Source organism: Cherax quadricarinatus, unplaced genomic scaffold (assembly GCF_038502225.1).
Source record: "Cherax quadricarinatus isolate ZL_2023a unplaced genomic scaffold, ASM3850222v1 Contig548, whole genome shotgun sequence".
Taxonomy (NCBI): Eukaryota; Metazoa; Arthropoda; class Malacostraca; order Decapoda; family Parastacidae; genus Cherax; species Cherax quadricarinatus.
This window is the reverse complement of record NW_027195574.1, coordinates 77,373-97,500: the sequence shown is the minus strand read 5'-3', so window position 1 is coordinate 97,500 and position 20,128 is coordinate 77,373. Positions and strand designations below refer to the sequence as shown.

General features: G+C 40.8%; 1 protein-coding gene across 2 annotated transcripts in view; it reads right to left on the bottom strand.

Annotated features, from left to right (window-relative positions):
* Positions 1-20,128, bottom strand: part of LOC128698894 (UNC-79 domain-containing protein) — a gene marked incomplete at its 5' end in the record, with an annotated part of 146,159 nt that overhangs the window by 54,926 nt on the left and 71,105 nt on the right. For both annotated transcript variants that reach the window (XM_070080511.1, XM_070080512.1), the window contains 5 exon segments: positions 5,924-6,145; positions 6,452-6,597; positions 6,701-6,839; positions 7,375-7,498; positions 9,803-9,979. In XM_070080511.1, coding sequence (XP_069936612.1) covers positions 5,924-6,145; positions 6,452-6,597; positions 6,701-6,839; positions 7,375-7,498; positions 9,803-9,979 — 808 coding nt within the window.

Below are 20,128 nucleotides of genomic sequence, written 5' to 3'. Positions count from 1 at the left end.
TGGGTCCATTGTTATGGAATGTCTACTTCAACGACCTTCTTCATCTCATCCCAGAATCACATGCATATGCAGACGACTGTACACTGACATTCACTTATCCAAGAGAAGAAATGCCAGCTGCTCTAAGCTACATCAATCACCAGCTGAGAGCTATATCAGCTTGGGGAAATAGATGGCAAGTAACATTTGCACCTGAGAAAACGCAAATGATGATCGTCTCTAGGCACCATGATGGTAATGCTGGTGCAGTAGTAAGGATGAATGGCACCTGGAGAAGAAGTTGATATCCTTGGGGTGAAATTTGACACCAAACTAACCATGAAGAACCACGTTGTAAATCTTGCAAACAAGGCAGCCAGGAAGCTTACAGCACTTCGCCGTATCTCCCATCTGCTTGACAGTAGGGGTTGCAAGATCCTGTACGAGGCACAAGTACGCTCACATCTTGAGTATGCTCCACTTTCTTGGTTTGCCTGCCCCCCCTCTCATCTGCGACTGCTTGACAGAGTAGAGAACAGAGCAAGACGTCTCATCTCTCGCCTGGACCCATCCTGGATATATCTGTCATTTTAGCAGAGCCTTCAACATAGGAGGGATGTGGGTGGCCTTACTGTTATGTACAAGGCCAATATTGTCAAAGTACTACACTTGGATCCACTTCGAGGACAGCGTAAAACAAGCTTTTATGCCACAAGACGGGCAGAAAGCAGCAACTTCACTCTGGCTGTACCCTTCTCCAGAACATCACTCCATCTGAGATCATATATACCCAGGATGACTCGAGTATGGAACACATTCGATAGCAGCAATGATGTCAACGAGATAAAGTCAGTTGGATCAAATGAAAATGCTGCCCACAGATGGCTCCAATTTCATCCTGTTCCCTACTTGTATGTCTCATAACAATAAAAATGCTTTCAAATGAGCTGATGTAGGTAACAGCTCTTAGCTTACCAATAAAGTTAGGAATCTTTAACCTGTAAATAGCTTGTCAATAAAGCTAGGGATCCTTAACCTTGTCAAACCCTGTGTAAAAAAAAAAAAAGAAAGATGAGAGAGAGAGAGAGAGAGAGAGAGAGAGAGAGAGAGAGAGAGAGAGAGAGAGAGAGAGAGAGAGAGAGAGAGAGAGAGAGAGAGAGAGAACGAGAGAGAGAGAGAGAGAACGAGAGAGAGAGAGAGAACAAAGAGAGAGAGAGAGAACGAGAGAGAGAGAGAGAGAGAACGAGAGAGAGAGAGAGAGAGAGAGAACGAGAGAGAGAGAGAGAGAGAGAGAGAGAGAGAGAGAGAGAGAGAGAGAGAGAGAGAGAGAGAGAGAGAGAGAGAGAGAGAGAGAGAGAGAGAGAGAGAGAGAGAGAGAGAGAGAGAGAGAGAGAGATCGAGAGAGAGAGAGAGAGAACGAGAGAGAGAACGAGAGAGAGAACGAGAGAGAGAGAGAGAGAACGAGAGAGAGAGAGAGAACAGAGAGAGAGAGAGAGAACGAGAGAGAGAGATCTCGAGAGAGAGAGAGCAAGAGAGAGAGAGAGAGACAGAGAGAGAGATAGAGAGAGAGAGAGAGAACGAGAGAGAGAGAGAGAGAGAGAGAGAGAGAGAGAGAGAGAACGAGAGAGAGAGAGAACGAGAGAGAGAGAGAACGAGAGAGAGAGAGAACGAGAGAGAGAGAGAGAGAGAGAGAGAGAGAGAACGAGAGAGAGAGAGAGAGAACGAGAGAGAGAGAGAGAGAGAGAGAGAGAGAGAGAGAACGAGAGAGAGAGAGAGAGAGAACGAGAGAGAGAGAGAGAGAGAACGAGAGAGAGAGAGAGAACGAGAGAGAGAGAACGAGAGAGAGAGAGAGAGAACGAGAGAGAGAGAGAGAGAACGAGAGAGAGAGAGAGAGAGAGAACGAGAGACAGATTGGAATGCTCTTCTCCAAGGGGATGTTGACAACCAAGTGAAAGCCTTCACTGGACACATCCTTAATCTACAACAAGAACACATTCCTCACTGGCAATATGTGACGAAGCCTACAGATCAGCCTTGGTTTGGCTTTCGCTGTAGAGAGGCTGCTACTGCTAAGTACAAAGCATGGCGAAGGTATAAGAGACATCCTACCACCTATAACAGGAACTTGCACAGGCAAGCCTGTAGGCATATGGGTGATGTTCAAAAGTGGGCCATTGCTAAATGGGAGGTGGACACTAAAAGAAAGCTTGCATCAGGTAGGGTAGGCTCCAAAACCTGGTGGTCCCTGGTCAAGGACAGACAAGGTTATCTGCCTGATGAACTTATTCCACCTCTAAATCGACAGGATGGGACCACCTCTACTAGTAGTCAAGAGAAGGCGGACCTCTTTGCTGAACACTTTGCTACCAAAATGCAAGTTCCTGATCCAGCAAGGGACCCTCCTTGGCTAGCTGCAAGAACTGTGTCAAAACTGTCAGTGGTGACAATAAGGCAGGAGGAGGTGCATTTCCTACTTAAATCGCTGGACCAAGAAAAGGCTGTGGGCCCAGACAAGTTGAGCCCAAGATTGTTGAGAAGATGCGCAGACCAGCTAGCAGCACCTCTAACTCGCATCTTTCAGTACTGCCTAGTACAGTGTAAATGGCCCTCTCTATGGAAAGAGGCAAATGTACTCCCTGTTCACAAAAAGAAGAGCAGAGCAGAAATCAGCAACTACAGACCAGTGTCACTCTTGTCAATCACTGGTAAGATCCTCGAGACAATAATCGCAAGACAAATGACAGAGTTTTTTGACTACCACTCACTACTTTGTGATCGTCAATATGGCTTCAGGAAAGGTTACTCTGCTGCTGATCTGTTGTTAAACCTCTCCACTAAGTGGCACCAGTCACTGGATGAATCCAAAGTCAGCTGTGTGGTAGCACTGGACATTGCTGGCGCTTTCGATGGGTGTGGCACCAGGGCCTCTTAGCAAAACTTCAAGCACTGGGAATTGCAGGCTCTACGCTATGTCTCCTCAGTGATTACCTTCATGGTAGATCTCTAAGTGTAGTTCTCAATGGAACGGAATCAGCAAGACATCCTATTGGGGCAAGTGTTCCACAAGGAAGCGCTGGGTCCATTGTTATGGAATGTCTACTTCAACGACCTTCTTCATCTCATCCCAGAATCACATGCATATGCAGACGACTGTACACTGACATTCACTTATCCAAGAGAAGAAATGCCAGCTGCTCTAAGCTACATCAATCACCAGCTGAGAGCTGTATCAGCTTGGGGAAATAGATGGCAAGTAAAATTTGCACCTGAGAAAACGCAAATGATGATCGTCTCTAGGCACCACGATGGTAATGCTGGTGCAGTAGTAAGGATGAATGGGAGGGTGTTGGCACCTGGAGAAGAAGTTGATATCCTTGGGGTGAAATTCGACTCCAAACTAACCATGAAGAACCATGTTGTATATCTTGCAAACAAGGCAGCCAGGAAGCTTACAGCACTTCGCTGTATCTCGCATCTGCTTGACAGTAGGGGTTGCAAGATCCTGTACGAGGCACAAGTACGCTCACACCTTGAGTATGCTCCACTTTCTTGGTTTGCCTGCCCCCCTCTCATCTGCGACTGTTGACAGAGTAGAGAACAGAGCAAGACGTCTCATCTCTCGCCTGGACCCATCCTGGATAGATCTGTCATTTCAGCAGAGCCTTCAACATAGGAGGGATGTGGGTGGCCTTACTGTTATGTACAAGGCAAATATTGTCAAAATACCACACTTGGATCCACTTCGAGGACAGCGTGAAACAAGCTTTTATGCCACAAGACGGGCAGAAAGCAGCAACTTCACTCTGGCTGTACCCTTCTTCCAGAACATCACTCCATCTGAGATCATACATACCCAGGATGACTCAGTATGGAACACATTCTGTACAGCATAATGATGTCAACGAGATAAAGTCAGTTGATCAAATGAAAATGCTGGCCCACAGATGGCTCCAACTTCATCCTGTCCCATACTTGTATGTCTCATAACAATAAAAATGCTTTCAAATGAGCTGATGTAGGTAACAGCTCTTAGCTTGCCAATAAAGTTAGGAATCCTTAACCTGTAATATAGCTGTCAATAAAGCTAGGGATCCTTAACCTTGTCAAACCCTGTGTAGAGAGAGAGAGACCGAGAGAGAGAGAGAGAGAGAACGAGAGAGAGAGAGAGAACGAGAGAGAGAGAGAGAGAGAACGAGAGAGAGAACGAGAGAGAGAGAGAACGAGAGAGAGAGAGAACGAGAGAGAGAGAGAGAGAATGAGAGAGAGAGAGAACGAGAGAGAGAACGAGAGAGAGAGAGAGAGAGAACGAGAGAGAGAGAGAGCGAGAGAGAGAGAGAGAGAACAAGAGAGAGAGAGAGAGAGAGAACGAGAGAGAGAGAACGAGAGAGAGAACGAGAGAGAGAGAGAACGAGAGAGAGAGAGAACGAGAGAGAGAGAGAGAGAGAGAGAGAGAGAGAGAGAGAGAGAGAGAGAGAGAGAGAGAGAGAGAGAGAGAGAGAGAGAGAGAGAGAGAGAGAGAGAGAGAGAGAGAGAGAGAGAGAGAGAGAGAGAGGAGAGAGAGACACTAGAGAGAACGAGAGAGAGAGAGAGAGAGAGAGAGAGAGAGAGAGAGAGAGAGAGAGAGAGAGAGAGAGAGAGAGAGAGAGAGAGAGAGAACGAGAGAGAGAGAGAGAACGAGAGAGAGAGAGAGAGAGAGAGAGAGAGAGAGAGAGAGAGAGAGAGAGAGAGAGAGAGAGAGAGAGAGAGAGAGAGAGAGAGAGAGAGAGAGAGAGAGAGAGAGAGAGAGAGAGAGAGAGAGAGAGAGAGAGAGAGAGAGAGAGAGAGAGAGAGATGGGGGAGGTGGATGGACTGCACTTTCTTAAGACAGCAAGAAGGCATTTAACACTGTACCCTACATGAGACTGGAACAAAAACCTAAGAAGCAGGCAGGAACACAAGGAATGTCTTCCAGAGTACTGAAGGGTAATTCAGGGTAAAAGAGCAGTGATTGTTCAGTTGGTGATGTCAGGAAGGGGTACAACAAGGATTGGTATTAGGACCAGTACCATTTCTGGTTTATGTGAGTGACCTACCAGATGCAATCTAATCAAATGTATCTCTATTTGTTAATGATATAAAACTAATGATGAGAATACAAACAGACGAGGAGGATGAAAGGCTGCAACTGGATCTGGACAAACTAATGGTTGGTTGGACAAGTGATTGACTGAATTCAATCTCAGAAAATAGGTTATGAAGACTGGGGAATGGGCCAGAAGACATAGATTATAAGTTTAGGGAACAGAGGCTGCAGACCTCATTCAAAGAACAGGACCTGGGAGTAAGCATAGAGTGCTTAGCACATTGCCAGAGGCTCACATTACCCAAATAACCTCTGCAGCCAATGTTTGCCTGGCAAATCTCAGAGAAGCCTTCAAGAATCCCTACAGCCATTCCAAGTGCTTTATACAACATACATCAGGCTAATCTTGTAGTTCACACCACCAGTATGGAACCCACACCTGAGGAAGGATGATAAGAAACTGGAGAAAGTGTAGAAATATGAACTAAGACTAGTTCCAGAGCTGCAAAGAGAGACTAAAGGAATTGAACCTAGTGACCACAGAGGACAGAAGGACCAGGGGAGACATGATAACATACAAAATACTCAAAGGAATTGATAGATAAGGAGGGGCAACTGTTTGAGAGGTGGAAAATAGGTACTTCGAACACAGATGGGTGATAAAAACACAAAAGAACCACAGGGATGTAAGGGAGTATTTCTTCAGTCTAAGTGTGGTTGGGAAGTGAAATGGCCTTGATGAATCAGTAGGGGAGGCAGACTCCATACACAGTTTTAAGAATAGGTGCAATATAGCCCAAGAGGCTAGGAAAGAGTGAATCTGGCAAATGACCAGGAGCTAAAACTTAACCACTAAAATCACATATAGCTGAGTACACTTACCCTATTGTTCTGAATGGCAACTCGTGGACAAAGATAAGCCACTACATCCATCTCTAGCTGGAAAAATGCTGTGGTAAGTTCACATGTGGTACACTCTTGTTCTCCATCACAGGCATGTGGAGCCAGCCAAGGTGCATTCAGCATGTCACAGATAAGTGCCATCACAGATACACTTACTTGACCATCAACACCCTGGTGCTTCTCAACTTCTTGAACTTCCATCTGTCAAATAAAATTAGTTCTTTGTCTGCATGTAAAAGGAATATCAGGAATAATTAGGAATTGTTTGCTGTACATGTACTAATGAAAAGTACACCCTTTCAACAGTAAATTATAAAATAGTGAACAAAGAGATATATTTCATTTTTTTGTTATTTCATTCATCCAAGAAGAATTAATTTTGTCAAATGAGGCTTATACTCACCATTAAAAACATAATTCACTTTCTCACCTATGTTAATCTGGTACACACATTGCTATACTAGCTCCATTTCCTAGGTCTAATCTTCATTATTACCCTAAGACTACCTGTTTAAACAAGACATCCAGCATAAGAACAAAACACGTAAGATTAAGTTCTGGGTCTGAGTAGTGATCCTCTGGGTGCTCTGAGGGAGACCTCTCGTCCTCAGAAAGAGCTGAACTACTATGAGAATCATCCTCTACCACAGGCTCTGAAAATGAAAAACACTCCCATAAGTATCAGAGGAACACAATAAACTGAACCTTTATCTTGCTTCTCCATTTGACTCTGATACATATATTTGTCTTTCTTACCTAAAACACTTGAATCTTGTCGTCCAGAAGTACTTGTTTTTCTGGTGGGTGCTGTTGGATTGCAGAGTGATGACACACCATCACTAAATATTGCTAGTAGTAAATTCATTGGAATTACAATATTCAGAGATGTCAAAATCTGAAAGTAAACAAACATTATTAAAGGAAATGGCTCTCACTAGTAGGTTAAAGTTAAAAAGTTGAAAAATAAAAACATGATTCGAATTCAATCAACGAACTAAAAAAAAAAAACATGATTTGGATGCAATCAACAAACTAAAAATGGTGGAACAGTACAGGTAACAACACCTCTATGATGCCACTCATGTGTTTGCATCTGCAAAACAGCTTCCACAAAAATTCAACTGATTCTTATGGGCCCTGTTCATTTGTACCATTGCTGATTTTTCAGATGCTCATATATCAAGGACCCTGTATAAATGCTTCCAGTTTCCAGTAGGATGCAGTAATTATTAATGATACAAGCTAAAACAAATATTAAATACCGTATGTAATTTTTTTTTTCAACAAGTCGGCCGTCTCCCACCGAGGCAGGGCTACCCAAAAAGAAGAAAATCCCCAAAAAGAAAATACTTTCATCATCATTCAACACTTTCACCTCACTCATACATAATCACTACCATATGTAATATATAAAATAAAAAAAAAATTACCTGAAGCCAAGACAAAGTTTGTTCTTGGACTGAGCCTGTAGTGTTGGTAAATCGAACACTAATGAACTTGTACATCTGAGTTGCATCAAATCCCAGTGGACTCATATCAGAGTCCAAAAGCTTGCTGGAAATATAAAGAAAACATTTTTCAAAAAGCTGAAGATAAAAAGTACATATGTATTCTAGTGGATATGCACATAAACCAGATTTGGTATAAATTTGGTTCTGGTGTGGGATAAAGAAAGTGTAAACATCATCTGGGCTGGAAACAGGTATGCAAAGTTCATAACAACAGCATAATATATACAAACCAATTCTAAATAGTCAATTTTAACAATGCACTGGGAGATGGAAAACAATAGCTCCAGGTCTTTCATACTTCTGTGCCTCATCAGGAGCAATACAATGTTGCAAGAATTGTAACAAGTAGGTGAAATAGACCCAGGGGCCAGATATCCACATCCTTTTCATGCATCCCCTCACCCTCAAGTGGAGTACAGGATACCCTCTGAGATTTACAGAAAGTAGTAGACTGCATAATAACTGAGTCAGATGAATACCAACTATTCAAGCACTATTATGAAATCATTTTTACTGTATGACTGTTTCATTATTACCTAAATTTTGTGTGGAACTATAAGTAACATAAAAAGAGATGTATGTTACTCATTGCCACTTCATAACAAAGTATTGCTAGTTCCAAAATGTTCTAGGAGTCCCTCTGGATGTGTTGGTTGGTACCCTGCTACCCAATACAAAATCATCCTACATATTCTTTAACTCATATCTGTCATCCCTGCTTCACTGCAGAAAATTATCAGAGTGGGCTTATGGATTCCTGAGTATTTGAGTATTCCTAGTTAATCCTGAGTATTTCTCGATATTCCCAAATATTTTTTTAATATTCCTTATCTCATACCCATCAACCCTGTAACACTACGGAAAGTTATCAGAGTGGGTATATAGATTCCTGAGTATTGAAGGATTCATGAGTATTTCCACTTATTTCTAAGTACAGTGGACCCCCGGTTAACGATATTTTTTCACTCCAGAAGTATGTTCAGGTGCCAGTACTGACCGAATTTGTTCCCATAAGAAATATTGTGAAGTAGATTAGTCCATTTCAGACCCCCAAACATACACGTACAAACGCACTTACATAAATACACTTACATAATTGGTCACATTCGGAGGTAATCGTTATGCGGGGGTCCACTGTATTTCTGAGTATTCACTATTATTTCTAACCTCATAACTGTCAACTCTGCTTCACTGTTTCAGGTTACCAGTGTGGGTTTAAATACTTTTCCTTTCTCCTGATGCCCCAGTGGCTTGTTGAGCATAATACATGGAAAGTGAATGCTGATCACAACACTGACTGGAGGACAGTGTGTCATCTATAGCTTCGCAGCACAGCAGTAATCCTCTCTACACTATTATGCATTAAGCACCAGTATACAAATCAGGTGTTGCAGTGCAGTGCTGTATGGACTAATTTTTTTTTTTTAATAAACAACCTGTATCCCGCCAAGGCAAGGTTACTCAAAAAAGAAGAAAACCTTATAAGTGTTTCTTCTTTTTACATATACAATAGTACCTCAGGTTACGAACAGCTCAAAACTCGAGCAATTATGTAAGTGTATTTATGCAAGTGCTTATGTAAGTGTATTTTTGGGGTCTGAAACAGACTAATCTAATTTACATTATTTCTTATGGGAACAAATTCGTTCGGTATCAGCACTCAAACAGCCTTCTGGAATGAAAAAAATTCATATCCCGAGATACCACTGTACTATATTATACTAAATATATATACTATAAACATTATAAATGGGAAGCACCAGCACGCAGACCAGATTTTTTTTAACACATCAGCCATTTCTCACCGAGGCAAGGTGGCCCGAAAAAGAAGAAACACTTTCACCATCACTCACTCTATCACTGTCTTATCAGAGACATGCTGATACTAAAGTTCAAAAACTGCAACAGTTTTTTTTTTAATAAGTTGGCCATCTCTCACTGAGGTAGTGTGATGCAAAAAAAGAGAAAGAAACACTTCCACCATCATTCAACATGTTCACCATCATTCATACATAATCACAGTCTTTGAAGAGGCACTCAGATACAACAGAAATGTACTGTACAAGAAATGCTCACAAGCTAAACAGAAAATGAACATTTATGAAACTTTGGTCCCTGAAATTATTGTGCTCACTATATAAAAACTCAAATACACTAAGAAGTTAAATATTTATTATATTCATGGGGAAAATGCTAAGAATGTAGAGGTCACACAGCACCTTAGAAATGTGGCAATCAGGTCTGAACCAAGAAGGGTAGCAGCAATTCCTTTGATCAAGAGCTCTTAATCAGTATCAAGGCAACCCCTTTAAGGAGGTAAAAAGTTCAATAAAGTTGCAAAACTTACCTAAGTGTAATTTTTAGTTCAGGAAGTTCTTCTTCTGGTATTTCATTGTGAATGGCTTCCATCCAATGAGGCATGACACGATCCCAAACTTGAACAGTAACTAATTCATAGGGCACCAGGCAAAATAACCGGTTGAAACCTTCTTTGATATGATCAGTTCGGGTTGCTAGTGTGTCCCTGGCAAGACAATGAAAATAAGCATTAAGCCTCTGAATGAAGCTTAAGGTAATACAACATGAAATTCAAAAGATACACACATGTTGTTGCAGATAAATAATACACTGCAATAAGGAAGTAGTAGGTTGGTAGACAGCAACCACCCAGGGAGGTACTACAGCCCTACCAAGTGAGTGTAAAAAGGAAGCCTTTATTTGTTTTACATGACGGTAGGATTGCAGGTGTCTTTTTTCCGTCTCATAAACATGTAAGATTTCAGGTACGTCTTGCTACATCTACTTACATTTAGGTCACACTGTACATACATGTACACGTTTATTGTATACACACTCATCTGAGTTTTCTTTGATTTTATTTTAATAGTTCTTGTTCATATTGCTTTTCCTTTCATATCCATGCATGTTGTAAAAGTCAACTAAAATACCGGGAGCAATGGGCTAGTAACCCCTTTTCCCGTATAGTCTACTAAAAAGAAAAAGAAGAAAACCATCAAAGTGGGATGTTTGAATGTACATGGATGTTGTGCGAATGATAAGAAAGAGATGATTGTGGATGTTATGAATGAGAAGCTGGATGTCCTGGTTTTCAGTGAAACAAAGCCGAAGGAGGTGGGAGAGTTTCAGTGGAGAGAAATAAATGGGATTAGGTCAGGGGTTTCAAATAGAGTTAAAGCTAAAGAAGGAGTAGCAATAATGTTGAAGGATAAGTTATGGCAGGAAAAGAGGGAATATAAATGCAGGAATTCAAGGATTATGTGGTGTAAAATAAGGGTTGGATGTGAAAAGAGGGTTATAGTAAGCATTTATACGCCTGGAGAAGAGAGAAGTGTAGAAAAGAGAGAGATTTTGGGAAATGTTGAGCAAGTGCATGGGGAGTTTTGAACAAGTGAAAGAGTACTTGTGGTTGGGGATCTCAATGCTAAAGTGGGTCAAAATGTTGTGGAGGTAGTAGGTAAATTTGGGATGCCAGGGGTACATGAAAATCGGGAGCCTTTAACTGAGCTATGTGTAGAATGAGGTTTGGTAATACGTAATACATATTTTATGAAAAAGAGAATAAGTATACAAGAAATGATATAGCATGTAATGAAAGTAGTTTGTTAGATTATGTATTGGTGTATAAAAGGTTGATGGGTAGGCTTCAGGATGTACATGTTTATAGAGGAGCAACTGATATATCAGATCATTTTTTAGTTGTAGCTACAGTTAGAGTAAGAGGTAGATGGGACAAGAGGAAAATGACAACAGCAAGTAAGAGAGAGGTAAAGGTGTACAAACTATGAGAGGAGGAGGTTAGAGTGAGATATGAACAACTATTGGCAGAAAGGTGGGCTGGTGCAAGTATGAGTAGTGGGGGAGGGGGGGTTGATGAGGGTTGGAATAGTTTTAAAAAAGCAATATCAGAATCTGGGGCAGAAGTTTGTGGCTATAGGAGGGTGGGTGCAGGAGGAAAGAGGAGTGACTGGTGGAATGAAGTAAAGGGTGTGATAAAAGAAAAACGTAGCCTATGAGAGGTTTTTACAAAGCAGAAGTGTTATAAGAAGAGCAGAGTACAGTGGACCCCCGGTTAACGAACTTTTTTCATTCCAGTAGTATGTTCAGGTGCCAGTACTGACCGAATTTTTTCCCATAAGGAATATTGTGAAGTAGATTAGTCCATTTCAGACCCCCAAACATACACGTACAAATGCACTTACATAAATACACTTACATAATTGGTCTCATTTGGAGGTGATCGTTAAGCGGGGGTCCACTGTATATGGAGAGTAAAAGAAAGGTGAAGAGAGTGGTGAGAGAGTATAAAAGGAGAGATGATAGAGTGGGAGAGGCACTGTCAAGAATTTTGCAGAAAATAAGAAAAAATTTTGGAGTGAGATAAACAAGTTAAGAAAGCCTAGGGGGCAAATGGATTTGTCAGTTAAAAACAGAGTAGGGGAGTTAGTTGATGGGGAGATGGAGGTATTGGGTAGACGGCAGGAACATTCTGAGGAACTTTAAATGTCAATGAAGAAAGGGAGGCGGTAATTTCATGCACTGGCCAGCGAGGTATAACATCCTTTAGGAGTGAAGAAGAGCAGGAAGTGAGTCTGGGGAGGTGTGTAAGACATTATGTAGAATGAAAGGAGGTAAAGCAGCTGGAACTGAAGGGATCATGAAAGAAATGTTTAAAGAAGGGGGGGGGATATAGTGTTGGAGTGGTTGGTATTTTTGTTTAACACAGTGGACCCCCGCATAACGATCACCTCCCTATGCTACCAATTATGTAAGTGTATTTATGTAAGTGCGTTTGTACATGTATGTTTGGGGGTCTGAAATGGACTAATCTACTTCACAATATTTATTTATTTATTTATTTATTTATTTATTTATTTATTTATTTTAAATTTGTGCACACATACAGAGGTACAAAAAAATACAGATAAGAGCAGTATGCCAAAGCCACTTATACTATGCATAGCATTACGGGCTGGCTTAAAATTAACTTAAGATTAATTAAGCAATGATGAAGTCAGTGATAAAACATTAATGTAAACAGATTACTATAAAGCACAAGTGAGTATTACAAAGACAGGTCATATGAAGGATTCTGTTAGGTAGTGTATTTAAAAAATAATAAAGTTAGATTGGGTTTTAGGTTTAACATTTATGTGATATAATTGTGAGAAACATTTAAGATATACAATTTATAAGGTTCAGTTATTCAGTATGTATTTGGTTTTGGGTGAGTAAGTGATCTTTGAGTAGAGACTTGAATTTATAAACAGGTAGTGTTTCTTTTATATTTACAGGTAATGAATTCCAGATTTTAGGGCCTTTTATGTGCATTGAGTTTTTGCATAGTGTGAGATGAACACGAGGAACATCAAAGAGTGATCTGTGCCTTGTGTTATGGTCATGTGTTCTGTTGAGGTTGGCAAGGAGATGTTTGAGGGGAGGGTTAATATCAGAGTTAAGTGTTCTATGTATGTAATAGGTGCAGTAATAAGTATGGATGTTTTGTATGGTGAGTAGGTTTAGTGTATTGAATATTGGTGGAGTGTGCTGCCTGTAGTGAGAATTTGTTATCATTCTAACTGCAGCCTTTTGTTGGGTAATTAGTGGTCTGAGATGGTTAACTGTTGTTGAGCCCCATGCACAAATTCCATAGGTGAGATAGGGGTAAATAAGAGAGTGATATAGGGCCAGGAGGGCTGACTGTGGAACATAGTACCGTATCTTCGATAGTATGCCTACAGTCTTGGAAATTTTCTTAGAAATTTGTTGTATATGTGTATGAAATTTGAGTCTATTATCAAGGTGGATTCCTAAGAATTTTCCCTCTGTTAGCTTTGTGATAGGTGATCCGTTTATCATTATGTTAAGAGGGACATCTGTAGCTCTGTTACCAAACTGAATGAAGTAGGTTTTGTCAATGTTTAGTGTAAGTTTGTTAGTCCTCATCCAGGTAGATATTTTCTGTAATTCGGTATTTACAGTATTGGCTAGTGTGACTGGGCTCGGGTGAGAGAAGACGTATGTAGTGTCATCTGCAAATAGTGTGGGTTTGAGTAATTGCGAAGCATTTGGAAGGTCATTTATGTATAGGAGAAAGAGAAGAGGGCCAAGGACACTTCCCTGTGGGACACCAACTGTAATTGGTTGCGCAGAAGAGTTTGCCCCATTTGCGTACACATATTGGCTTCTGTTGCTGAGGTATGACTTGAGGTAATTGAGGGAGTGCCCTCTTATACCATAGTGTGACAATTTTACGTGGAGCAAGTCATGGTCAACTGTATCAAAAGCTTTACGTAAGTCAATGAAGATCCCCAGTGGGACTTCTTTTTTCTCTATTGCAGTGTATATATGTTCTAGCATGTGTATAATAGCATCATTAGTATTTTTATTAGGCCTGAATCCAAATTGGCAGGGGTTGAGTATGTTTTGGGAGATAAGGTAGGAGTAGATTCGTTTATGAATTAGTTTTTCAAAGATTTTTGAGAGAGGGTGTAAGTTGGATATTGGCCTATAGTTATTCAACTCTGTTTGGTCTCCTCCTTTGTGGATCGGGGTGACCCTTGCTATTTTGAGTACTGTAGGGAAGGTGGAGGATTCAATGGATTTGTTAAAGAGTGTTGCAATGATTGGAGATAGCACTTGTGACACTTTTTTATATATAAAGGGTGGTAAGGTACTTAAATCTCCTGCCTTGTTTTTTAGTGCATTGATAATAAGGGAGACTTCGTATGGGTTAGTCGGAGCTAGGAACAGTGTGTTCGGGTAGTTGCCGGTGAGGTAGTTATTTGGTGGGGTATCTGAGCTTGGGATTTTATGGGCAAGGTTTTGTCCTTATAGGAACAAATTCGGTCAGTACTGGCACCTGAACATACTTCTGGAATGAAAAAAATATCGTTAACCGGGGGTCCACTGTATATGTATAAAAGAGGGGAAGGTACCTAGGGATTGGCAGAGAGCATGTACAGTTCCTTTATATAAAGGGAAGGGGGACAAAAGAGATTGTAAAAATTATACGGGAATAAGTTTACTGAGTATACCAGGAAAAGTGTATGGTAGGGTTATTATTCAAAAAATTAGAGGTAAGACAGAGAGTAGGACTGCGGATGAGCAAGGAGGCTTTAGAGTGGGTAGGGGATGTGTAGATCAAGCGTTTACATTGAAGCATATATGTGAACAGTATTTAGATAAAGGTAGGAAAGTTTTCATTGCATTTATGGACTTAGAAAAGGTATATGATAGAATGGATAGGGGAGCAATGTGGCAGATTTTGCAAGTATATGGAATAGGCAGTAAGTTACTAAATGCTGTAAAGAGTTTTTATGAGGATAGTGAGGCTCAAGTTAGGGTGTGTAGAAGAAAGGGAGATTACTTTCTGGTAAAAGTAGGTCTCAGACAGGGATGTGTAATGCCACCATGGTTGTTTAATATATTTATAGATGGGGTTGTAAAAGAAGTAAATGCTAGGGTGTTGGGAAGAGGGGTGGGATTAAATTATGGGGAATCAAATACAAAATGGGAGGTGACACAGTTACTTTTTGCTGGTGATACTGTGCTTGTGGGAGATTCTAAAGAAAAGTTGCAAAGGTTAGTGGACGAGTTTGGGAGTGTGTGTAAAGATAGAAAGTTGAAAGTCAACATAGATAAGAGTAGGGTGATGAGGGTATCAAATGATTTAGATAAAGAAAAATTGGATATCACATTGGAATGAAGGAGTATGGAAGAAGTGAATGTTTTCAGACATTTGGGAGTTGACTTGTCAGTGGATGGGTTTATGAAGGATGAGGTTCACCATAGAAATGATGATGGAAAAAAGGTGAGTGGTGCGCTGAGGTATCTGCGGAGATAAAAAAAACGCTATCCATGGAGGCAAAGAAGGGAATGTATGAAAGTATAGTGGTACCAACACTCTTATATAGGTGTGAAACTTGGGTTGCAAATGCTACAGCAAGGAGGCGGCTGGAGGCAGTGGAGATGTCCCGTCTAAGGGCAATGTGTGGTGTAAATATTATGCAGAGAATTCGGAGGAGGTGTGGAGTTACTAAAAGTACTAGTCAGAGGGCTGAAGAGAGGTTGTTGAGGCAGTTTGGTCATTTAGAGAGAATAGATCAAAGCAGAATGACTTGGAGAGTGTATAAATCTGTAGGGAAAGGAAGGCAGGGTAGGGGTCGTCCTTTTCAAGGATGACCTCTACCCCGCCTTCCCTACCCCCCTACCCCTACCCCATTGCGTTAGCTACTTGCCCAGTAGCTAACGCAACGATCTGGAGTTTTGAGACTCTCTGACCGCGGGTTCAAACCCCACCCGTGGTATGGTTTGATATGATCTTTACTAGGCATGCAACATGAACAAGGGGACATGGCTTGAAATGTGCCTCAGGATCACCTGAAAATATTTTCTTAACACAGAGTGGTTAAAAAACGGAATGAGCAGAGCAATGACAGTGGAAGTAGACTCCATCCAAAAATTAAAAAATATATACATCAATTCATTCATGTCAGTTGGTCAAAAGTTAAGAGGAAGTACCTAGAGCTGGAACTCCTTCCTTTCCTCACCCATCTCTAATGCCTTTCTTTGTACCACGTCTTTAAATTTTAGTATGTTTGGCTATGTATACATGCAGTAAAATCTCATTATCAAGAATATTCAGAGATTCACACAACTTGTCTGTCTTCCTAAGCAACACACATAATTAATAACCTGTTAATGAATCATTGTTACTAGAAGTACACACAAAAACTTTTACACTGCCACATTCATTGTAGTTGCAGAAATGTTCAGATAACATATCCTTAGAAAGCATCAAATTTTCAAATAAATATCAAATCTTCAAATTCTTTATTCCCAGCATTCATAAACATCCCCAGCTACATTTCTTATTGTTTTTACACTGTTTCATTTTCAATAGCAATCATCCTAGATGCTGTGGTTAATGTGCAGTGAGGAGAGAGGGATGTGGAAGAGTGAGTTCATAAAAATATTTGTAAGTACAGTAGTTATGAAGTTTTAACTAACGATGTGCTGGCCACCAGTTGATGGTGAAAAAACAGAGGTGGAGGGCTGTGAGAAGCCAGCAGTCTGAGGTAAGACTGCTGTGTATGCAAAATTTCAAGTGTTATTGTTTCACTGGACTGTAACAAAACTTCTCACTGAAGAAGTTTTTTGATACTATTTCTAAATGGTGTCTTAAGACACTCTTAAAACTCTCACAACAAAAAGATGTGCTAAATGAGTAGAGTGATTGCTATAACTACCTGTACATAAAGAACGAAGAGACAAAATACCGGGACTGGAACAATACACAAATAACTCGCACATAGGAGAATGAAACTTTTGGGAACATTTTGGTCTGATTTGGACCTTTAACTTTTTGACTGTTTCAGTCGTATGTATACGTCTTACGAGCCACCATTTTTGACATATATATACACCTACCATCCGACTTACGACCAAGCTTGGTTCCGACCAACCGGTCTTAAGCCGAAATGGACGTAAGTCAAACCTTTGAAAATTGCCGACATACTGGGTAGGGCATAATGTCAAAACTTTCCTATATAAACTACCTACATAATACTGTAATGTAATATACAATCATTATTTCATTCTTTTTACCATAATTTACTTCTATTGTTGTATTTTAATTATTTATGTACTGTATATAAAGTATCAATGGTAGTGATATGTATTGTAAATTTTACATCGCATACAGTATCATATGTTACTATTATCTTTATGTATTGTTGACACAGTGGAATGGGAGAATACCACTGGTAGTGTCATCCTGGCAGAATGTTGTGTAACCTATACCCTAAGTAAAGAGAAACAACTCTGGAACATGTGTAATACGTATCCGGCTGGCTGGCTGGGTGGCCGGGTCTGTGGTTGGCCGGGTGGGTGGCTGGCTGGCTGGATGGGTGGGTGGCTGGCTGGCTGGATGGGTGGGTGGATGGGTGGGTGGATGGGTGGGTGGGTGGGTGGGTGGCTGGATGATGGGTGGGTGGGTGGGTGGGTGGATGGGCAGGTGGGTGGGTGGGTGGGTGGGTGGGTGGGTGGCTGGATGGATGGGTGGGTGGGTGGGTGGGTGGCTGGATGGGTGGGTGGTTGGCTGACTGGCTGACCGAATGTGGCTGTATCTTTGTATCTCTCTCTGTATCTCTCTCACTGGTATATGTAAGTCAAGTTACCATACATATTATAAATTACCTAGGATAACCAAAAAAATCCAGACAAAGTGCTATACAGTGGATCTGTGCTCCAGTGTCCTAAATTAATAATCATTATTATTACAATAATACATATGTACTAATATTAATATTATTATTATTAAGCTATAATATAATAATCGTGTCCACTCATTACTTACCTTAAAATATTTTTTTATTATTATCACACTGGCCGATTCCCACCAAGGCAGGGTGGCCCGAAAAAGAAAAACTTTCACCATCATTCACTCCATCACTGTCTTGCCAGAAGGGTGCTTTACACTACAGTTTTTAAACTGCAACATTAACACCCCTCCTTCAGAGTGCAGGCACTGTACTTCCCATCTCCAGGACTCAAGTCCGGCCTGCCGGTTTCCCTGAATCCCTTCATAAATGTTACTTTGCTCACACTCCAACAGCACATCAAGTATTAAAAACCACTTGTCTCCATTCACTCCTATCAAACACGCTCATGCATGCCTGCTGGAAGTCCAAGCCCCTCGCACACAAAACCTCCTTTACCCCCTCCCTCCAACCTTTCCTAGGCCGACCCCTACCCCGCCTTCCTTCCACTACAGACTGATACACTCTTGAAGTCATTCTGTTTCACTCCATTCTCTCTACATGTCCGAACCACCTCAACAACCCTTCCTCAGCCCTCTGGACAACAGTTTTGGTAATCCCGCACCTCCTCCTAACTTCCAAACTACGAATTCTCTGCATTATATTCACACCACACATTGCCCTCAGACATGACATCTCCACTGCCTCCAGCCTTCTCCTCGCTGCAACATTCATCACCCATGCTTCACACCCATATAAGAGCGTTGGTAAAACTATACTCTCATACATTCCCCTCTTTGCCTCCAAGGACAAAGTTCTTTGTCTCCACAGACTCCTAAGTGCACCACTCACTCTTTTTCCCTCATCAATTCTATGATTCACCTCATCTTTCAATCTTAAAATATCTGTAGTTTTAATGAAGAGTGAGAGGTGAGTAAACAAGATTAAATGAATAAATGAGAGAGAGAATGAGGAATGTAGAATGTTCACGAGTTTTGTAAACAAACGTTGTTGTTGTTGTTGTTACCAGCCCCGACACGAATGGTTCCTGTTCACTGTCAAACTGACCAGGAAAACATCTCATACTTGTTAATTTATGTTATGTAACATGTTTATTATATAATTTTGAAAAAAAATCATAGATGGATTAAGCAAAATGTCTATATTAATGTTTTATACACATTTAATGCACCTCAGTGATTATTATTATTATCATTATTAATATGGCATCTTCAAGGCCAAGTACACTCTTAATGAGTGGCTCTGAGACAGACAAGCAGACAAAGACAGACACACAGGTAGACAGAAAGACAGACACACAGGTAGACATAAAGACAGACACAGGTAGACATAAAGACAAACACAGGTAGACAGAAAGACACACAGGTACACAGAAAGACACACAGGTAGACAGAAAGACAGACACACAGGTAGACAGAAAGACAGACACACAGGTAGACAGAAAGACAGACACACAGGTAGACAGAAAGACAGACAGATAAACAGACACACAGAGATACAGACAGATATACAGGCAGACAGATACAGACAGGTTTATGTGCAACAGTGAAAACAAATAGAGAGTTTGAGAGTAAGAGCCTTTCTTGTCACAATCTCCAGTGCAAGATTCAGACTTCATCTTAGGGGCCATGGTGAAATTTACTGTCCAGTTAGTACAGTTAATACAGTATGATGCTGCTGATAGGACAAGGTTACTCAAACTGATGCTGCCTGCATGACACATTGCCCCCGCGAGTATTGTCAAATATTGTACAGTGGTGTGCATCAGCCGGCCCAGCCCAGCTGCCAGATGCACGGTCGTAAGTCGAGTGGACGTATGTCGAGCAGGTCGTAAGTCCGATGGTAGGTGTACTCATAAATTCTAGCAGCTTCAAATCAAGCAGGAGAAAGCTGGTAGGCCCACATGTGAAAGAATGGGTCTGTGTGGTCACTGTGCACCATATAAAAAAATCCTGCAGCACGCAGTGCATAATGAAAACAGAAAAACTCCGACCATTTTTTTAATTAAAATGCAGAATTTGTGGTCTATTGTTGTATGGTTGTATTCTCGTTTTCTTGGTCTCATTTGATAGAATGGAAAACATATTATAGAAATAGAAGTGATTTTGATTGGTTTTACTATGAAAAGAACCTTGAAATGGAGCACAAAGTAGGGGAAATATTTGATTTTTGCCAATGTTCAAAAGTAAACAAATGATGTCATTTTCCAATAAATGTCCAAGTAGCCATTCTCATATGCAGTCATGAATGGGTTGACATTATTTATACAATTATTACAATATTGCAGTAGTCTGCATAACAGTAAATCTTTTATTTTTTGTTTGAATAAAAATTCAAAATAGAAAGCAAGAGTAATATCCGAAGGGCCTGGA